Consider the following 22,543-nt stretch of genomic DNA (forward strand, 5'->3'; position numbering starts at 1 on the left):
ATACCTGCGATAGCCAGGATTAGCAGAGTGCTTAGCTATGAAAACCTCTGAAGTCATCTAATATTTATTTTCTCAGGATATTAATGGAGGTAATTTGGAGTTCAGACGCCGAGAGCCTTTCAACAACTTCATCCTGCCCACAGCATGTTGTCTCCAGACATCCAGTCCCGGTCCCGGTCCTCCAGCCACTACTTTCTCCCAATTGCATTATTTCTTGAAATTTCTTACCGTTCTGCCCCGAAGCTACGTTCTCTTCAAGTGCTCAGCTTTCAGCACGACCAAGTTTGCCAACACACACAACATGCCGCCGGCAGCCCCGATACCGGAGTTTTGGTCCCAGATCTTCCTTTAAAGTCCTACAGAGCTTAATTTTTCTTTCAAATGATCGGAGAAGCAGCATTAGGCAATGAAAGACAAGCGGGAAAGGATGAGTGGATGGCCAGAAAACAAGATGGCTTTGACAGATTTAAGGAAAATAATGACTCAAGTGAGGAAGGGCCCATGCTAAAGGGCAGTTGGATCAGAAAGGCAAGTTAGAGACTTTCAGAAAGGAAGCCCAACCATTGCTTTTCCCCGTAGTCTAACTTTGAAGAGGACTGAATACTCTTCAAACATCAAATCGGGGGTTCCACAGCTCGGCTCTTCCCCACCTTTCATTCTGTGACGTGGCTGCGAGCTCTCGCGAGGGAGACCCCGGTGCAGAGCTGGGCATGGGGTGCCCAGTGCCTGGAGCTTCTCTCAACCCCTCAGCGGTGAGACAGCAGCGTATTTCACACGGGGACCTTACATTTCACCTCCTCACAGCCTCGTATTGTCATTATCTCCTGGCCTTTCTTAAAGGTACAGCTGAGACAAGTAAGCTGGCCAAGGAAGCTGAGCACATACAGCGCACGTTTCAGTACGAATATTAAATACCCACAGTCATTTATCCGTGCTGCCTGGATGCATTTTGGCACCTGTGCGTGCCCCCGGGTGCGAGGACGTCCCCGGGCACGAGGCACCGCGTGCCGCAGCGGCTGCAAGGAGCCCCCGGCCCCGCGCGGGTGCTGAGATCACCACGTCGGCGCGTCAGGGCTTCGTACCCGATCCGCAAGCTTCCAGCTCAGCAGATGAATCAGCCTAGCGTTTCTATTTTTGCCTCACTCCCAGAGCTATTACTTATCCCTCCTAATGCCTTTGCTGCCTTTTTTTTTTTTTCCCCTAATCTAACACGATCGTTTCTGTGCAGTCCTTTGCACTGGTTTCTAAGGCAACATCACTTTCCGGGATGAGCTACTCCTTGCCAGTGTCTCCAGCTAATGTGCTCTCTAATTAAGTGCTATTACCAATAACGGTCGGTGATCAGACCGACCAGAGCCATCACGGATATGCTTTGGCCATAAAAGCCAAGACCACAACACCGCAGTTCACATCGGCTCGTCGGTGAGCTCCCGCATGCGTGCACGACCAGCGGCGACGTCTGGAGCCCAAGGTGTGCCGTCACCCGCTGAACCCACGTGCCTCGCTTATTCTCACGGTCTGGAAGAAGCCCGTCGAAAGGACGGAAAGGTGAGCCAGAATATTTAGGATTCTGGCCATTGTAACTTGGAACTACAGGCTTAGCATCTGAACGGCGCGGAGGGTTACGAAACACAGGCTCACGTTGTATAGGGCAGGCTGTTTGCAGATCAAATCCCATTTAGAATTGAACAGAATACTGGAAGCTCATCTCCAAAGATCATCTAGTCCAACTGCAATTCACTTCAGCATTTACTGATAATATATTAAAAATCCTAATGATCAGCCAAAACCAGAACTTAAGTGGTTTTGGAGTGATTCCAACTCAAAATATTACCAGCATTGGGTTATCGTACGAGTGTTTGATAGCAGAAACTGCAAATAGGCAAAGCAAAGTCACAATACAGGAGCAATGAGCTAGCAACGTAAGCAAAGACAGATGAGGCTTCCAATTCAGGTATCCCCAAAAGACAAACAGCTTCCCTAAGGAAATGTGTTCGACATTCTTACGCTGGCAGAACTCACAAAGAGCTGTGGTTTTGTTCCATTCCCAGCTTTTCTTGAACTTCGGAGTGCGAGGAGTGAGCGGGAACACAAAGAGGAAGCACCGAGCCCTAAGGCGATGGCCAAAGCCTGTGGGTGAGCTCCCGAATGAGACTGCCCAGTGACAGCAACAGCCAGGATCAGCACAGCCACGGCCCAAAGCCACGCAGGAAGAGATGGACGCGTGCACTTTCAGCTGTTCTGAGCATTCCTTAGCACAAACACGTTTGATGTATTCAACATAAGACAAAGAGGCCTCTAAAAACCCAGCATCTGCAGGCTACAGATCTGCAAAGTGTCTTCTCAATTTACCTTTTAATTAAGATTAAACTGACACCTCACCAAAACCTTCTGCTGAAGCAGAATCAAATTCAAGCACACAACTGCTTTTTGGAGGAAAAGCAGGTAAGAGCAAATTTCTCTTGCTGCTTCATAAACACCTTTAGTACTGAGACGAGAACTGTCTGGTGCCATCGTTTGTGTTTCACCTTCTCATATACCTACCTAGGATAATGAGCAGTCTTAATTAACGCAACATGATGTTATGCAGACCATTCTAAAAGGCATTATGAAAGTACCACTCCGTTATTAGGAAGTACTTGTCCTAAACACTTTTGTGATTTTGATTTCGGCTACCAATCCATACAGTCCACAGCCCCTTCAAGTTCCCGTATCTCACTAGCTCGTATTAGACAAACCCGATTACAGCGTGGGGTCCCACAGCAGAACTACAGACACTGTAAGAATGAAGGGTGGCTGTGGAAATGCTAAACTCATTTAACATTATAATGTCAACAGCATAATGCAAACCAGTCAGGAAAAGAAAACAGAGGAAGGGCTTCATCATGGCTGTAAAAGAAAAGCGAACACTGTAATTAAGCAGGGACAGCATTTCTTGCTGTTAGATGTATCCTATTTGCACACAAGGGATTTACAGCTGTCAAACTGAGAAATATGTACTGTGTTACACACCGAGATGGTGCCAATGGAGAGCACTGGTGACTGCTGCAAAGACAGCTTGTCATCGGCTCCGCTGAAGGCACGGGGGCTGGAAGGACGCCCGCAGGAGGCGGTGAGACGATTGCGATGGAAGCTTTTGAGGAAAGGGGGCAACTCAGCAGCAGATGACCACCTGGACAGGCCCCTCCGAGCCATGCCTGGGAGAACGACCCCGAAGCATAACTGTCCAGGCCACCAGGCAATTATGCAATGAGCTCGTTACTCTGCGAGCAGCCAACCTCCCGGCACTACGCACCGCAGCAGCAGGCTCATGAAGATGGCCCCTTCCTGAAACGCTTAAACAAATCAAAAACCATAAGAAGATACAAAATCCAAACCACTGAAACAAATTAATGTGCTGTTTGTTTGTTTGCTTTTCAGTTTTTTCCCTTTTTTCTTTTAAATAGACTTTTCTTTAAGGACAGGCTGGAGGAAATCTATTTCTAATGTCTCAATGCTGAAATACAGCTGGAGGAGTAGAGGGACGAGAGCAGCAAATCTGAAGCATACGGCTCAACGCTGGATGAAAGAAAACCTTCCATCATTTATTCTGTTTGCCGTTCCTCAACATCAGATCTCCAGTCCTGCGTCAGGCAGGGCTCCTGCTTGGAAGCACTGATTTTAGGACCCTGCTTTTTATGCATAATTTCCAATTTTAGTTTCAATTCCAAACAAGAAGTGGCATAAAGGCTCAGTAGCATTTTAAAGGCTGATAATGTCTAATACGTTTTGGTTCATCTCAACTGCCTCCTCCTAACATTCAGGGATATAAAACAGTTTTCCAGAAGAATCGAGGGAAGTTCTTACATTGGCAGCAACAAAAATGAGAAACTGAAATAAATCCGAAAGATGCACAAAGGATTAAATTCAAATTGCATGAGGAGCTCTGCATCTGATGGTTCTTAACTTTAAACCGCAGTCAAAATTAGAAAACAAAATTACAGAAGTTTGCAGGCAGAGTTTCTACCAGACGCACACAACTTCCGCCAGTGAGAGAAATCTGCAGCATCACTGTTGCCATGACTCCCAAGGGAGCCGTATCACAAAGCTCGTACCTATTTTAGCAGTTCCTACAGGAGCTGATGCACTTAGGAAAGCCATCCTGTTATTCTAGAACAGACAGTGTAAGACAAGGGAGCCTGGCTAAAGAGACTGCAGTTTCTAAACTTCAGCAGAAGATTATCCAAAATAACTCCATGCATTATTCTTATAATACATCGCTGACTGCCCACCAGGGTGAAAAAAATAGCTCATGTGTGCGGATATTCCAGCTCGGGATATTCTGTTCTGTGACTCTGTATTCCATGTTGCAAAGTATAAGCTTCACACAGCTCCCTGAGACACAAACTGTTGGCCAAGTTCTGGTGGTAGGTAAAGATAGAAAAACCTTTGAATGGTTGATCGTTACCTTAGCAGGAGAAAGAGGCAGAAAGAATGAGGCAGAAAGGAGAAGGTAAGCACAGCCCTTGGCCCCACCAACTTTGTGAAAATTTGGATTATAATATGATCTCCTAGCTCTCTCTGACTGCTGCTCTACCTAGTAAAGAAGCACACAAGTTCACATTTTTAGATCTCAACACCTTCCTTTCACCGATTTCTGTTCCTGACCTGCGTTGAAGCAGCACGTGGATTTCCTGCCTTGCCCTCGGATGCCGCCTAAGGCACTCGCACGCCGGCTGCACTCACCTTAGGGACTCAGCTCGCTTTTTGCTGGCATTCAGCAGCTCACTGAACAGGTAGAGAGCTACAAGCTGGGAACTGGCTGCAAGGAAAGAGGCCCTGGTAACGTACGTGGCGGCCGAGCAGCCCAGCGGCCTGGCGCCGCGCTCACCGGGGCTGCCAGCGGCCGGCTGGGCCCTGCCCGGCACCGCGCTCGGCCGGGGCAACAAGCACTTCAACCAGCATTGCCAAAAGAGGCTCGGTCGTTCAGGGCTTCTCTAAGAAATAACAAAAAATCCAACTGTGGATCTATGAAATTCTGAGAGGATGACAGCTAGTGAAGATTGATAAGTCCCGTGCGAACTTAGGCCGGGCCTGTCTACAGATGCGGACTGTGTGCCCCCAGTTCACTGACAGGTTATGCTGCTGGCTCTGAACTAGGAATCCTTCAACTAATTCCACAATTTACCTTATTAATTCCACAATTTTCTTGAATATTTACCTGTAAAATATTCAGGAAAAGCTTTTCTTTTTTTACATGGGTCTCCTGCTAGACTACCACTCCCTTAAAACCAGCAGTTAGCCAAGGAAAGTTAAGACTTCTGGCAGATGATGGAAAGCCTTTAAAGATTTTTATTTTTTAATTTTTCAAAGACGATGCTGTCTTTAGCTTTCCCCTCACTCTGTATCATCATGCACGAAAGAACATCACTTCTGCAGGCACAAGTTCATGCAGAGAACACCACTTTCACCAAAATAGAACTACTTCAGGTTATGCAACACTCATTAAAATTACAAAACCTCTCAAAAACCTGACCAGCATGTTAAGGCGCACTAGAGCTCTATGTTTGTTAAGTTAGTGGCTGCATCATGCAAACTGGCAGCGAGGAACTCCGCAGAAACGGGAACAAACTTTCATGCCCGATGACGAGGCAGAAAATCGGAGCGCCGGCGAGCGGGGCTGAGCGCCCCAGCACATCTCGGCGACAGCCCTCAGGGCAGGCCCCGGTTCTTTCTGAGGACGGCTTGGACTGAGCAGAAGTACAAGGGTATTACAGTAAGGATGTGGTTGATATGTATACTCTCTCTTTTAAAGGTCCTATGAATTTCCTTTCGTTCTATGAAATGAATCCCATCTCATCCTGTGAGAACAGGGGGCCGTCCCCTGGTCAACAGCCAGGGTGACCAGCCCCAGATGCTTACCAGCACCTCCACAGGCTCAGCAGAGAGAGCCCCAAAGCCTGTCAGTCCAGCTCTTGTTCTGTTACACTCTGCTTTCATGAAGATGATTACTCTAGGAGGAAGCACGCTTTACAGACTTAACAGTTCAAGGTATGGCAAGATAAAGTCACTGAGCGACTGCAGGAGGAAAAGGAGATGGCTGCAGTTAGCCTCATGTAGCGTTAGAGGCTCAACACGGCAGCAATCGAGAACATTTCCTACCACAGGAATACCCAAATCCCTGCCCTCCAGCAGCACACAATGCTATTTAGTGACCACGATGATTCACGGCTGCGTGTCAGATGAATGCCTCTCTGTCTCTGATGACAAGAAGCTCATGTAACTTAACACCAAAAAGTGCAAGTTTACTTAAAAAAGTTATGTACAATACGTATGTAAAACCAACTCTGAATGAATAAAACAAATAATCAAGTTCTGGAACTTAAACCAAACTGTCAATCCTTCGGAGTTTGGGAATTAGCACTGTGAGACAGGCAAGCAGAACTAACAGCCTTTTAAGATCAGCCAAAAACCCAGTCATGCCACACTCGCTTGTGCCACATAGGATTAACGATTACGTATTCATGCCAACGCACTGACAAATAGCAAGGTCTTGCACGCAAGCTGCCTGGATTACTGCTGCTAGCTCCAATCACAAACACACACCTTTTTCTTGCCTCTGCCGGCTCATACCAGTGGCTCTCAGCTGCCTTTGTCTCTCCTGGTCTTGAGCAGCAGACCTGGCTGGCAGAGTCGGCACCCCTCTTGACTTTGTGGGTCTCATGTAGCCTTTTAGCTGTTCTGCTGCTTTAACTCTCTCTTTCTTTGCCTCCTTTCCAGCTTTTTGTTCAGGCTCCTCTTCATTTTCTTTAATTGTGTCTTTATCTCCCCCAGCCTTCAGTGCCGGGCCATCCTTCAGGTGAGCAGCATCCCCTTCTGCTGGGCGAGGATGAGCTTCGCTGTTACCTTCAGGACTGACTTGGGTTGTTTGGGAGGCTGCTAGATTTACACCAGCTGCCTCTGCTTCGGCTACTTTCTTGTCTAAACTGCCCGGGCACTTCACCGAGCCCTGCTCGCTATTCCTGCCTCCATCCAACCCAACCTCTTCGGCTTTCTTCTCCATCGGTGCTTCCACCACCTGTGATGTGGCTGCATCTGCCTTGCTCTCTGGTATCGCCGTGTCCTTCTCTCCAAACGAGACAGTTTCTTCTAGTTTCTCTGTCCCTTTGGCACCTAGGGGAGCTGGTCTGTGTTTTGTATCAGCCACCTTCTGAGGAAGGTCAGAGGAAGTGCTGTCAGTGATTTGCTTTTTATCAGTGGTTCTTATTTCTTTATCATCAACCTTTGCCACAGGAGAAAGGTAAACTTCATCCTGTTTTGATTTAATGTCCTGTTTAACTGAACGATCCAGAGAAAGTGGTTTACCTGCCTCAACACCACCCTGCGAAGCAGTCTCTTCAGTTTTATCATTCTCTTTCTTTGAAAGCTCTTTTCCAGGCTCCTCATGTCTCAAATTGTCTGGTTGCTCGGGAGTTTTCTGGATCTGGATCCCCTCCTTAGCACTAGGTCCAGGCGATTTGCTGCTCTTCTCTGCTGTCATCTCAGGAGGAGGAAGCTCCTCAGCTCCTGTACCCCCCTCTGCGCGCTTTGGGAAGCCAGAAGAAACATTGCCAGTGTCATCAGGGCCCCTTACTGCAGCCTGAGCAAAGGATTCAGGGTAGTTTCCTTTATTATTCCAAAGCATTTGAGGGCCGATGGGAAAACCTTTAATATTTCTGTTTTCATCTACAAAATCCATTTCTTCCATTCCATATCCCATCTCAGGTCCCACGGGAGGCAGCGCTTCACTCTTGTTCATTTTTGTCTCTAGAAAAGCAAGCTGCTCAGGGGCATTTTTAGACTTTTTACTTCTTCCATCACTACCTCTCTTTTTAGATCTATCAGTAGCTGTGGCTGAGCTGTGATCTGCCACTGCTGGCTGCTCTAGAATAGGAAGTCCGACCCCAGTGCTACAAGGAGTGGGACTTTCTGCTCCAGGTTTGGCAGATGTCTCCTTGTCACAAAGAGGAAACACCTCTGCACCTGCTTTGGGCTCCAAAAGAAACGGCTGCTCCAAGCTAGCCTCCACCTTTTTGCATTTCTCTTTATTATTTGTGCTCAATTTTTCTGGCTCCAGAGGTGCAGCAGGAGCTTGTGCCTTACTTGTATCAGATGGCTCACCTAGCAGACTCCCTAAAGTACTGAAATTATTCTCTTTGTCTTTAGCAGAAGACTGAGTTTGTTTAGTATTTCCCACCTCTTTGACTACTGCAGGGACGTTACCCGGACCCGCTGCGGCAGACTGCTCAGGACTATTTTCAGCCTTTTTGCCTTTTGTATCTCTACCCTTTTTCTTAGGCTTGTCTGTCACCAGGTCCCTGACGGGGCCGCATGCCGTAGCTGCATCTGCCCTGTGCTCTGGCAGAGGCTCAGCTGTTTTAACATCTATTTCCTTACCTTTAGTACCGGGCCATGTCTCTTTAGTGCTGGCTGTTTCTGGCTCTGCTGTCCCTGTTTTATGACCTGAAAGAACTGGCTGGTTAGAGGAACTCTTCCTATCGCCACCCTCTGTTTCAGGCTTTTCCAACACCTCTTTGGCTACTCCTGTCAGGTTCTCCAGCAAAACCTCTCTTTCCAAATCAGATGCCTTATCTTTACCAAAGGTCATTTCCTCTGTTTTTCCTGCCACCTTCTCTTTGGTTGGAACATTGGTTGTTTCCACCCCGGCGTCCAGGCCAGCTGACTGCCCAAAAGAACTTTTTTCACTTTTTTTCCTTTTCCCATCACTACACCTCTTCCTAGGTTTGTCTGCCACCGACACTGCATCAGAATCTGTCACAACGAATTCACCTGGAGAAGTAAGTCCGGCCTCTTTGCCTTTAGCCATCACATTTACCTCCTTTGTTTTGCTGATCGTGTCAGCCATAGCAAGATGCTTTGTCTCATCTCCCCTACCCTCCAGAAAGAACGGTTGGTCTAAAGCAACCACAGCAGCCACTTCACTTTTTCCAACATTCTCTTTAGGCCCCTCTGTTATTAGTTCAGCAGGCCTCTGTATTTTATTTCCATCCGATATATTCTCCTGAAAACAGCCAGCACTACAGCCTCTCTCGCCACCTTTATCACTGACTTCCTCAGTTTTATCACTTATGGCAGGACGACTACCGAGGTCCATCTTACTCTCAAGAAAAGGCTGCTGGAAAAAACCTCTTTCACCTTTTTTACTTTTTCCATCGCTACCTCTTTTTTTTGGCTTGTCTGCTGTTTTTGCAGGGTAAGTATGTGCATTTGCTGATGGGTGTCCTCTTGCAGTAAAACCATTCTCCCTGCCCTTATCAGAGAAAGTTGCTTCTTTTATGGTCTCATCTGCCTTCACTCCATCAGCGGGTTTGCCTACATCCTCCGAAACAGTTACCTGCTCAGAGGAACTTTTGATTCTTTTGACTTTCCCTTCACCACGCTTTTTTTTAGGTCTGTCCATCCCATGAGCAATATTGAGATCTTTTCCAGTCTGCTGCTCTAACGCAATAAATCCGTCCCCTTTGTTTTTATCAGGGGAATCTGCTACTCTAGCTCCGTCTGCTGCTTCAGCAGAAGCAGGGTGTTTGGCTGCATCAGGCTTAGCTGCTAGAAGAAACGGCTGCTCTGGAAAACTGTCAGCCTTCCTGTTTTGCAGAGAAATAACTTCCTCGGGTTTTTGTACAGCTAATGGTGTAACGGCCATTTTAGTAGTATCTGCTGGGGTCTTCGATGTTCCCTCTGAAGTACTTAAATCAACTGCCGCGTGCTTATCAGGGGACACTGGCTTGGTTTCTTCAGCTGCCTTTGGCTTGTCAGGAAGTCGGTTTGATGGGGCCACAGCCTCTGGAGGAGCAGGCTCTCTGAAGGATTCGTTTTCAACCCCTTTTCTTTTTTCACAACTACCTCCTTTCTTCGCTGCTTCTTCCAGTGACCCACTGGAAGTCTGAAGCTCACGGCGGACAGTGTCGCTGGGTATTTCATGCCTGGGAGATACGCGCTGAGCTTCCTTCTCCTTGTCAGAAAGGAGGGCTTCTGAAGGCTTGATCTCTAAAGGAGTTTCTACTTTGCTTACATTGATCGCTTCTGAAAGAGATGCCTGCAGGCCAGCACATCCTGACTCGTCAGACTCCCTCTTGTCATTTTTACCAGGAAAACTTCTTTCCACGGGCTCGGTTGGCACCTTTGCTGTAACAGGTTCCCCCGGCTTAGTCTCGCCTCCCTGCTTGAGGGGAACCTGTTTTCTCTTCCCTTTGGAGTGCAACATCCAGCTGTCATCTCTCACGTCTTCTGTTGGCACGAAGTCCCTATTTTTTGCAGCCACCGCTGGCTCAAATGGCATGCTGGTTTTCTGGGCCTGCTGTCCTGGTGCTGGCACTGAGAAGGCATTTTGATCATCCAGGATGGGACTTCCAGTTATTATTTTAGCATCCTGTGGCGTATCTGAAGCTCTGTTTCCTGAGGCAACTGACTGCTCTTTGTGAACTTCGGTGGGCGTTATGGGGCCAACCTCTGGTTTTTGCAATTCACCACCAACTGGAGGATTTTTAGGAGCTCTTGAGACTGCTGTATTTTCATCCCAGAACTCCATTGCTCTTGGCGGCTGGTTTCTCTTTTGTTTCGGTTTCTTTTTCTTTTTCTTCACAATAGCCAGAGAACCTTCCAAATCCCAGCTCTCCCTGGGTGCATCTCTGCAGCTCTCCGCAAGCTCTGACAGCACACCGGACGGCTGCTCAGTTGCCTTTTTATGTGAAACCCTAGTGCGAGGGGATGTTCCAGCAACAGATCCAGGTTCCGCTACCGAACAGGGGTCTACTCTGGGGTCAGTGCTCTTCTGCTGTGGCAGACCTATGAGACGTTCCTCTGGCACATCTGCAATAGGCACTGCTGCAGGTTTTGCTCTGCCAAACCTGCGGTCACTTGATTTGTTAGCTTGCCTTATTTGTGCAGTAGGTAGACCTGGAATACAGGAAGCCTGCTCAAACATCAAAGCAACTATTTGCTTTTTTTAAAAAAAATATATTATATATATATACGTAAATGTGATTTTAGCCATCTAAAACAATCCATACAGTCATATATGCAGAACTTCCCAGCACCGATACCACACTAATTCTAAACCCACCTCAGTGTGGCTGGGATAGGCATTTACACGCAAAACCTATTTCAACTGTTACCAATAAATACGTCAATGCTATTTAAAAATCCATAGTCCCTGACACATGCTCTTACCCCAACAAAAAGCGATAGTTCTGGTAAGGCCATGTTATCTTTTTTTTAAAAGTGCATTAAGGATCCATTTTGTCTCGGCAAGACGAGACAACACACACTTTTTCTCTCCCTAACTGGCAACCTTCCCAAGTGCGAAAACAGAGGTTTAGTGGAAAGATGAGACTGGGGAAGAGAGGAGGGGCGCAACGGGAGGGGGGAGCAGAAGAGCCAGGTTTCCCACAGCACCCACAGTGGAAGCAGTGGAAGGCAGAACCTCCGTCACAGAAGTCATTTGCTGTACTCGGTTACAGGCAGGGCTAGGTTTCCTTAGCTACAAGCCACCGATTTTAAAGAGAGCATCAGTCAGTTGTCAGTTAGCCCTGGCCCACAAATCAGCCTCCGGTCACAAATGTAAGCAATAACAGCTCATTGGAGAGGCTGGATTAGTGGAGCAGGGAAAAAAAAAAAGATCCCATTTTCCTTTGGTAATTACAAAATCCAATTTGGAAGGAGGCCTTCACTGGGAATATTGCAATAAGAATTAATGGTCCTTTTTAATACCAGAATAAAATAAAATAAAACAGCAGTGGTAATGGCAAAAAGATGGTGAGCTTTTATATTCTAAAGCAGAAAAGATATCAGCTAGTACCAGTGATAAAGTAACAGCAGCAAGCATATTTGGGCTTTTAGTCCTGTGAACAGGAAGGGGAAAAGATTATTTTAGAGCGCAGGGATTAGAGGCAAAGTGCAAGCAGAATCACCGATGAATGCAAAGAACTGCACAGCTGATTGGTGCAAAAAAAAATTTTGCTTGCTCAGGTGACATAGAAATCAATAGGAAAAGGTGAACAGTTCCCAGAGGACATTTCCATTCTAAAATTGAATTATTATTTATATTCTACCTGTAGGTTCTTGTAGAGCTTTTTCTTGCTGGGGTTGTGCATGCTCGATATGGTTGTGTTCAGCCTGCTCCTTTTGTTTCTCTGTAACAGTAACATCCACAGTAGTAACAGGTTTTTCTGGAAGGAGGTCTTTGTTTTCTAGTGCAACAACTTCTTTTGCTTCTACTGGAACTGAAATATGAAAGTGGAAAAAAATTGAAATGAAATACAAAAAATATGAATAGAAGATTTCAGTTCTTATGAATACAGGTAACCAGCAGTTTAAAAGCAAGCCCTTGGAGAGGGTTCAGGTTCTATCTTATTTTTAATAGGGATGAAGTTTATAAGATTTGATTGTCTACTATGTATTACCTCCTCACAATCCCATTTTTAGAAGCAGTTTTATATTTTGCCTGACATGCAAAAGTATAGGTAATGCATGAAGCAAAGACCATCTTGGTGCTTACGGACGCAGTGAGGTTGTCAATTAAAAAAAATCAAACCAGTGTTAGAATATACTCCATTATCAGTCTGCATCAGTCTAATGTTAGTCGTCTAGTATTCGTATATATTTTAGCATATATTCATATAGACACTACAAAATTCCTAGCTACACAATTATAACAAGTTTTAATTTGTAAAGCAATCACATTGGAGAACAGTTGTCTTTTTAAAATTTAAATAAGATTGATTACATAAAAACAAAGATTATGAGAGATGTTGGTAAAACAAATATGGATGAGGAAGAAAAAGACAAGTTACACGCTGGTCATTTCCAAAGTTAGGGCTACCAGCTATTTATAACACACTCCCCACGTTTGTACATGTTTATAACCTTCCTGAGATTAAATCTTTGTTGCTTTGTCCTTCATAAGGATAGGAGAACGCTGTCTGCGAGAAAGAATCCGGGTGCTTGGGAAGAATCAGCCGAGAGCAAAGCGCTTGCTGCAGTTTTGTGCTGTGGTTTGCATTTCTCACCTGCTGGTTCAGGAAGATGGTTCGTCTGTTCTGGAAGACGATCTTCATGGTGGCCGGGAGATGGAACATTGTCTTTGGCTTTCTCTAACGGAAGATCAACACAAGCCTCTGGGCCTTTCAGTTCTTGTTCCATGCATGCAGTTGCTTCTGAAAACAGAATGTAGAGAATAAAAATTCATTTTTTTAATTTAGATGAGATTAAGCAGGATAAAATTACACCCTCGCCTAATTCCCATTTTCCTCGGGAAACTAGAGGTTTTTGTCACTTTCAAAACAGTGATAACCTGCTTTTTAGGACCACTCTTCTAAAGCAAATCTTCCCGTATTGGCTGGTATTTAGTCTTTCATTCCCCCACCTATGCCTTTCAGTTACTACATTCTAATAAGGTTTTTCTTTTGTTAAAAGTTCTCTCCTTTGAAATGTATTCTTATCATTAAACCAAAGAATAGCAGAAGGTAAAAAAAAAAAAATGAAAAAGAGAATTTCTTACTAGGTAGAACTCTTTCTACAGTCAATCAACATACGCTGGGTCTGCCCAGTACTGTTTGCTACACTGTCATGTCTCTCAGAAAGGGAAGTGTCCTTTGAGAAATCCACGCAGCACAAAAAATCCATTGTCCACCACATGGAAAAAGCAAAATGCTTGCCACCCTGAATCGATGCCTATAGTCATCCCAAGGAAATGTCACAAAATCACCAACAAAGCCTATCAGTCTCCTCAGAAACTATTTTCAAGATAAGAAGCTTTGTTTGGAAACAGTGTCCTACAGCATCTGTGGAAATTTCTGTATATGATAATGATGCAAAAATAAATACTAACACGGATGAACTAGAATGTCTCTATGGCTGTCCTAAAAAACAAACAAACAAACAAAAAACACAGCTCTGTAAAGAATGCCAAGTCCTTAAAAAATCATTAAGTTACTCTAGTTTCATATTTTATAAGTGAAAAATCCTTGTGAAGTACTTCCTCTGTCTGTATCTTGTCAGTGGAGCTGTGCTCTACTTAAGATTCTGATGTGCCTTGCATTTAAACATCTTAGCTACTAAAAAAAATACCTTTTTTATGTGACAGCCTTACTACAAGCGTACATCTCTGTAGTAGTCACTATCCACCACCAGGACTGTAGCTGCTGGTGCTGTGCCAACTTAGAGTGGCCTTTGCACGCCATTTGCTGTGTTATTTCAAGCCTGAACGAAGCTTTCAGATAAGCTCACCTGCAGGAGGCTCGTGGAAGGGTGACTTGCCATGCTCAACAGAAGATTCAGATGTTATCAGCTCTTCGTATGCAGCACCCTTGGTGTCAGCTGCAGGGACAGACTTAGCTTCTGGTGCAGAGACAAAACCTGAATCCGCAGCAGGAAAAGGCTTGGCTTCTGCGACAGGAGCAAAGCCAGAATCCATAGCGTGCAGGTGGTTAGCTTCCGCTGGAGGGGCAAACTCAAAATCCACAGCATGATGAGACTCGGTGTCTGCTAGTGGGCTAAACGCCAAATCCATAGCGTGGTGGGACTTCGTATCTGCTGCCGGGGCAAACCCTGCGTCTGCTGCTGGAGCAAACTCCAGATCCACAGCGTGATGGGACTTAGCATCTGCTTCTGGGTTCAAACCAGTATCCGCCACTGGGGCGAACGTGGCATCGATACCATTAGGAGGCTTGGCTTCTGGGGCAGGAGCAAACCCCACATCCATAGCCTGAGGAGGCTCCGCTTCTGCTGCAGGTGCAAATCCAGCATCCGCAGCTTGGGGAGGCTTGGTGTCTCCTGCAAGGGCAGACCCCGCTTTTTCTGCAGAAATGGACGTGACATCCGAGGCAGGAACACACTCCGCATCTGCTACAGAAAAACAGATTGCAGAAATCAATAAAAAATAAAGAATGTAAAAACCCAACAGTACAGTTTTTGGCCAGAGAATGGCTTTCCCTTGGCCTTGTGCCTTTTCAGCAGCATTCACTCCCCCTTCCGCTCCGCGCCACACCAGTGCGCCCAGGTTGCACTGCTCTTGCTGACATATTCCTCAGGGCACCCAAGTGCATCTCCTACTCCAGCCTCAAATGCCATGTTTTGTATCCTTGGCTACACTGTCAGACATCCGCCTGCTCCCAGCACACAGCAGCCAAAAGATGCTTTGTTGTTGTTTAAAATCTGACGCTACAGAGCTGGCGAGAGACCCGAGCTGGTAGATCCGCTGCAAGCAGCACACCCCCACAGGACGGACACCAGACGCCTAATGAGGTTTTTTCACTGCGTAGGAGGAGACAGAAACTTTTGGTGTCACCCTTACGAGCACGGCAGCGTATTCCAACAACTGAAAAAGTCCTGAAACGTTCCAGAGCCACATGCACTTCGTTTCAAATATTGTTTCTACTGTTCGTGGGCAGGACAGCACCGCAACTCGAGCGGAAGCAAGGGCACTGCTGCTACAGAAGGCACTGCCACCCAGCGAATCGCCAGCTGCCCCTGATTCTCTCAAACCTGGCCTCATTCACATTTTACATAATAGCTACTAAAAACTCAGCTCTTAGTTTCAAAATAACATTCAGATTCCAGCTGTCTGTAGGCAAATTTTACAAATTATCCGAAGCCAGAAGCACTGGCTATTACACTTCTTCTGCAGCTATTATTTTCAACAGCCCCTGCTACTACCTATACGCTGTGCAATGCAGCACGGTGACCTGAACACCTTAGATACACAGCTGAGTAGATGCTAAAAAATAAAATTTCTACTCAATGTTTGAACTGCATCTAAAAACGTCCCCCGGCTGAACAGTGGAAAATATGTTTAAAAGATATTTAATAAACTGAAAAATGAAAGAAATTAGGAAATGAAAATGAAAATTATGAATGAAAAACGAAAGAAATGGTAAAAGTCCCTTTCAAAACTGCACTTCAGGATGTATTTAGATAAAACCAATACTCCACTAAACAAAACCAAGTTTTTTTTGTTTGTTTGTTTTAAGGAGTTTGATTTTACAGAAGGATGAGATGGTGAAGAAATAGTTATGTAGCGTGAATCTCCTGCTGTCTGTAAATAGGTTAAAAACTCTGTTTTAAAGTCTCTTTATCTCTTCTTAAAACAGAGTTTTAAGGTGTTTATAGACAGCAGGAGACTCATGGCATAACCATGTCCTTGACACACCCTAACATTTTCAGGAGGTGAAACTTGGAGAAATTTTGATTCTTTATGAATCATTTTATCTGTTACTGGACTGTGACAGAAGAGTTGAAAAGTCTACTAGACTTGCTCTTTCTCACCAACACAATCTATATAAACCTTTAATTACGATGGAGATTGTTAATACCTTGCTGTTTTTTCTTCAGAAGAGACACTCGCATATCTTTCCACTACTACAGCTTGCTCATGACGGGTCTAAAACCAGCACCAGTCATGAGACAAGGGCAGCTTTACCTGATATGTCACCTTTTGATGCATCAGTGGCTTCAGCCCCTTCTGGGGATGCTGTTATTGCAGTAGGAACAAAATCAGGAGTCACTGCTGCCGGGCTTTCTGGCAAATTTGGCTTTTTTGCTTCAGTCACTGTGGGGGGCACTGGGCATAGAAAATGAAGTTTGATTAAGCACTCGGAAAGATCTCAGCAAACAGCTTTATCTTCTGGACTTGCCAGGATTTGAATCACCCTCTCGAGGCGCTGCCTGCTCCGCGCTGACTGCAGCGAGCCTGATGAGCAAGCTCTCCCACTGCAGCAACTCAGTCGGGTAGGACAGAACCAGAACCTGTTTACATGGTCCGTTTCGGAAAAATGACTTGCGCAATGCCTAAGAAAACACTTGTATCCTTAGGGAAGCAATCGCTGTAACAAAATCGAGGAACGTTCAGCTATAAAGCATCCCTGCTCTACCCTGAAACCTGGGTGGAGCCATGAGCTCTAAGCACACCGTCTACCCACAATCAGTGTTAAACTGCTCTCTTCTTGGCTCGTTCACCAAAATCAGCAATAAAGATCCCATTGCAGGTCAAATATCGTAGTATACATGCAACTGCACTGCAAATGTGTCCTCCTCAGTGGAGCTTCAATGCTTTAACTGTAACCATAGTCTAAAGATAATTGGGCAGAGTATACAGGCTTGCAATTAGAATTTAATTTAAAATTCTGATGATTATGCATGAGCCAAAATTATGTTTGTTGTTTCCCTCAGCTGCACTGGTCCTTAGAAGGAGTAAACATGAGTACTCTGGCATATTATTCAAGTCAGCAGATTTGACTCTAGCGTGTACGAAGACTAGGGCTCTTGAAAGTAGTAAAGTTTCAGCTTTACAGGCTTTCTTTTCTAGAGTCAATTTTATTTATCCTATTTATTATTTTTGAGTCAAGTAATGCTTGAACAGATACCCCAACTGGCATTCATGGTACCCTCATTGGTGCGAGAGAAGCACAGAACAGAGGCGCAGTCTGGAGTCCACCAAGCTTGCTGCTACCAGGGTTATTTTGCACACTTCTGCATCTGCAACTTTAATTCCCCATAGCCCATGAACGGGCACGCTTAACCCCATGCTTTCAGAGGGTTAAAGTCCAGCTTTATATGCCCCCAAAGGGCACACGACTAGTATATACTTAGCGTTGGGCTTGGAACTGTATAAATTTGTCACCGTAAATAAGAAGGTAAACGGTCTGCATAATGCAGGGTTCCCCCCAGCCGTTACAACACTAAACCTGAAAGTGTGTGTTAAGTAACATTTAAACCACACATTTTTATTCCAAGTTGATTTGAGAACCAGAAATACTGTTTTTCTTGGTCAGGTCCCACTTCGCTCCAATACTGCTTTTTGTTTCTTGAAAAGGCAGACGGGGACACAAGTTCTGTTTCTGCTGCTCAGAAACTCTAGGAATGAGAGGAACTGGACGGTTCCTGCAGACTAAGTCGAAACTATTTTTACCTGATGGCTCAACAAAGAAAGAGGCATCTGGTCCCTTCACATCATGCTGAGCTCCCATCCAATGTTCTTCAGGCACTACGGAAAAACACATTTAGTCCTGTCACTAACAGAGAATCACAGGGGTTGGAAAAGCCCTCCAAGCTCACCTGGTCCAACCATCCCCTACCACCGATGGCACCACTAAGCCATGTCCCCAAGCACCACGTCCAACCTTTCCTTGAACACCCCCAGGGACGGTGACGCCACCACCTCCCTGGGCAACCCGTCCCAATGCCTGACTGCTCTTCCCAAGAAGAAATGTCTCCTTCTTTGCTCAGGGTATTGACTCTGCTGCTGTATTCACTTCACTCTCAGGTAACTTAGCTCACTCTACGAATGCTATCATAACGTCATGTTCTTCTGTGATTATAACCAGTCCAAGCTTGCATCAGTCAGAGAAGAGTTACCCCAGGACCCGACAGAGCAGGATCTTTGCTCAATGGCACATTCATCCCCTAGTATCTTTAGAACATTCCCATGATCTAGGAAATGATGTTTCCAAAAGGATACTTTCTAATTGTGACTCATTTTATGCATTAATTCCCCCACCAAGTTTCTTTAGGACTAATACACAAAGATTTTCCAGCTGCATATCCTTCAAAGCCAACTACAGTGAGACAGACAGCAATAGCAAAACATCTGTCTCTTACCTGCATTGTCTTGCAGAAATTCTGCAGCTGAGTCCAGGCCCATAAAGGCTGATGGGTCAAGAACCTCTGCAGGACAATAGGGGGATCCCAAGAAAGGTTGTTCAGGTACCATCATAGATCCATGTGGTGCTAACGAAGGAAAAGGCCGTTTGTCAGTCATTTGTCATTTGTCATTTTAGATAAAGTTTGCAAGCAACTCTCTCAAGTAGTTCCCCTTTACAAGTTGCATTGTGAACTATACATCTATTTTTTTTTCCAAGATAAGACAGTAAATACATACAAATTATTTGCCTTTTGCTTTCTGCACCTGCTCCCATGAATTCTCGTTAATAACCACTTAAGCTGCAATAGCCTGAACACTGAAGACCATTTGGTGGAAAAAGTTCCTGCAGCTTTGGTCTTTAGCCATGAAGGCAAGAGCCGTTAGTGACTCCAGCCCCAAGTCACCTTGTCGAGATGCCCCATCTCCTTCTGCCTAAATATGTTTAAAAACAAATGAATCAACAAAAAAACACAAAAAACCTTCCTGGAAGCAGCTACCGGAATGTCTTTCAGCCACAAAACATAATCATGTGAAGAGATTACATGGTCTGTGTACTTATTGGCTCAATAGTTTTCAGTACGTGAAGGTCAATGGAGAAGACACCAAAAAAGACCATCAGGGACAGATGCGGAGGAGGGATTGCGGATGTCTCACCATGGATGTCTGTGGAAGTGTCAACATGGTCCGTGAAGAGCTGCACATTCTTCATGTCAGCAGGAAAGGACAACTCAGGCAGGTTCTCCCCTCGGTGCATGCTGAAGGGGTCTGAGGGGACACAAAACGAGGCCGGCGTTACCGCACAGTCGAAGACACGATGCGGCGTAAGGTTATTTAAAAGCAGCGATGGGATGCACCCGAGCCCAGCGCGGCTGCGATGCGACGGCAGAGTGAAGGACTTCCAAGCGAGAGCTGCTTGCAAGACTATTTATCGGGCACAAACGCCTCCCTCATTAGACTTTATGCCCAACAGCAAAACACGGTTGCACAGACTGCATGGGAGGGAAAATTGCCTGAAATGTAGATTCTAACAGTCGTACGAAGAACCTGTCTCCTCCTGTGGTACGTAAGATGGATTCCCGACCGAAAGCCGTCCCTCAGAGAGCCTCGCTGACAAGGAGAGGAAGAAAAGACGACCCCCCCGGGGGTCTGGCCTTACTCCAGCCAAGAGCGAGGCGAAGGGCAGGAGCTGTGGCGCTCCCCTTGCAGACAAACCGCCCTCGGCTCACAGCCCCCGGCGGTGTTTTGTGACCAGTGACTCCCAGCACATCTCACCAGCCCGGACCAGTGCTCCATCCCTCCCCAGGGGGGCACAGCCCCACGACGGGAGGCTTCGACCCCTGCCGTGGGCCTTTCCTCCTGGCTGCCCGGGAAGGTGGGGACGGGCTCCACGTTCCCGAAGCGGCCGCCACACGCCGATGTGCAGACACCACGCAGCTTTCTTCAGGTTGAGCACAGTTAAAAGGGATTCAGCTGAAGGCTTCTTGTTGTCTCCCGTCAGACATGCTATTTCAGGGGATGACAGCAAAACCGCGAGTGTTCATTGTGCTCCCAAATGTCAGCGCTGGGTGAGCACCACGAATTCTCTGAGAAATCTATCAGCCTATTTGAGATCCCGAGACAATGTCTTGCTTCAGAGTAAATTTTAGAAAATGTTAATTCCAAGCTGTTTACAACAGCACTACCAAGACTAAATAACTGCCTTTTTCCAATTCAACAAAACCTAAAAAGCATTCCAACCAAAACCGACTGAGAGGCTCAAAGGGACGCTGAGGATTTCCCTCGGTGCCAGCAGCTGCTGGATGCAGCACGAGGGGGCTGCCCGGGTTCTGCTCTGCGGGGCCCAGGGAGCGTGGAGGGGCTTCTCTTGTCCTCTCCAGATCCCCGTGGGGGCCTGAGCCCCCCTCTAAAGCAGGTGAGAGGGGCCCTTCTGCCGGCAGCAGGGCAGAGCCCCCGGCACAACACCCCACGACTGCAAGCCGAGGGGCACGGCAAGGGTGAACCGCACGGGTGGGACCCGGCCAGCGCTGTAAGGTATCCATCCTCGGGTCCGAAATAATTCTCTACCTGCCCCAAACTTGCTGCTTGTTTGTAATATTATGAAGCCAGACGAATGTTACGACTCTGAGAAGGTTTTTTCCAGGCAGCTGGAGGTAAGATGGGACAAAATACTTCGGAAAAGTTCTTCTCGGCTCACTTCCACGTCCACTCGCAGCCGCCGCTGCTCAGAGACACAGCTCGAGTTTGCTGCTGATCCTGGCCTAATAAAAGCACGTTACTTTACATCAATTAGAGATGCAGCTCCTCATGTTCAGTGATTTACCTGTAGCTACAGTAATGAATCACGGGACGCTCCTGACTGAGAGCCTCACAGCATTGTAAGGCTCACAAGCAAACAGGCAATGCTTGAGTTTCATTCCCTCTGCACTATAACAACATTTCTAAACAAGTCTTTTTATTACAAGTAGTGTGAGATATATATATATAAATAAATATATCTGTAAGATTTTGCTCCTAACCGTTGCTTTCACAGGGCTGAGTCCCAGCACCAGACCCTAACTCGGTGTTTGCGACCAGGAGCAGCGAGCAGGCTCAAACACGCGCTTTTTAAGCTGCACAGAAGCAGCAGAGCACTGCAGAAGCTGAACCGAGCTTCTCACCACATTTCTCACCGCGGAACGAGGAATTACAGCAGTGCTGGTTGGGAGACCTGTTACACAAGTGGCCAGAGAACTCCCGCCTTTGGAGGGAAATTAGCCTACAAAGAGCCTGAATAAAAACATGCAATAAACCCATACACTTTTATGAGACTGCTGTTCACTCCTTCCCCTCCTGCTGACATTCTTAAAGCTTGTCTGCTCTCTCACTGCTCAGCCGTAGGAACCTATCCATCCTTAAGCTGCCTCTGGCTTACTCAGCACCAGGAAGGGCAGTCCCGAGGAATACCTTGGTCCTGCGGTACTGTCCTGGTTCCAGTTAGGACAGAGTTAAGTAGCTCATAGTAGCTGGTAGGGTGCTATGTTTTGGATTAGGATGAGAAGAGCGCTGATAACATGCTGATGTTTTAATTGTTGCAGAGCAGTGTTTACACCAGGCCAAGGACTTTTCGGCTTCTTGCTCTGTCCTGCCAGCGAGCAGGCTGGGGGTGCAGCAGGAGCTGGGAGGGGACAGACCCAGGACAGCTGACCCAAACTGGCCAAAGGGGTATTCCATACCATCTGACGTCATGCTAAACAATATATAGGGGTGGCTGGCCGGGGTGGGGGGGCCGGCTGCTCGGGAATAGGCTGGGCATCGGTCAGCGGGTGGTGAGCAATTGCATTGTGCATCACTTGTTTTCTTACACATTATTATTGTTAATACTATTACCATTATCACTATTATTATTATTATTGTTATTATTATTTTCCTGTCTTAATAAACCGTCTTTATCTCAACTCACAGGCTTCACTTTCCCGTTTCTCTCCCCCCATCCCAGAGAGGGAGGGGGGAGGGTGAGCGAACGGCTGTGTGGTGTTTAGCTGCCAGCCGGGTTAAACCACAACAGGTACGCACGGTAACTTAGGCACGTACGGGTGCACGAGATGCTCTAAGGACGTGAAACCTAAGGCCGTGGTTTCCTGCAATAGATAACCCACAGACTCGCTTCATTTCGGCGAAGAGGAGATGGGGGGATGGGCTAGGTATTTAAATTGCCCTAATCAACTACTTTATCATCTGGCTACTGAGTGTAACTACATCACCAGCCCATTCTCCGACCTAACAAAGCAATGGGGCGGGGGGAGAAGCTGTGTTTCAGACACCAGTGGTTCTTTTGTTCCAGCTGTTCCATGAATCATTTCTCACCATTGTAACAGCACCTAATTTTCT

At 46.3% G+C, this 22,543-nt stretch overlaps 1 protein-coding gene across 33 annotated transcripts in view; it reads right to left on the bottom strand.

Annotated features, from left to right (window-relative positions):
• Positions 1-22,543, bottom strand: part of MAP4 (microtubule associated protein 4) — a 158,078-nt gene that overhangs the window by 43,755 nt on the left and 91,780 nt on the right. For 16 of the 33 annotated variants that reach the window (XM_083826262.1, XM_083826257.1, XM_083826261.1 and 13 more), the window contains 8 exons: positions 19,331-19,441; positions 18,634-18,762; positions 17,945-18,019; positions 16,457-16,597; positions 14,266-14,883; positions 13,047-13,193; positions 12,090-12,260; positions 6,586-10,935 (listed from right to left, as the gene is read on the bottom strand). In XM_083826262.1, the coding sequence (XP_083682388.1) occupies positions 6,586-10,935; positions 12,090-12,260; positions 13,047-13,193; positions 14,266-14,883; positions 16,457-16,597; positions 17,945-18,019; positions 18,634-18,762; positions 19,331-19,441 (5,742 nt within the window). The remainder of the gene's footprint in view (positions 1-6,585; positions 10,936-12,089; positions 12,261-13,046; positions 13,194-14,265; positions 14,884-16,456; positions 16,598-17,944; positions 18,020-18,633; positions 18,763-19,330; positions 19,442-22,543) is intronic. The other 17 variants (XM_083826280.1, XM_083826277.1, XM_083826269.1 and 14 more) reach the window with 6 other exon arrangements.

This window comes from Anser anser (genome assembly GCF_964211835.1).
Source record: "Anser anser genome assembly, chromosome: 2".
In the NCBI taxonomy this organism is placed as follows: Eukaryota; Metazoa; Chordata; class Aves; order Anseriformes; family Anatidae; genus Anser; species Anser anser.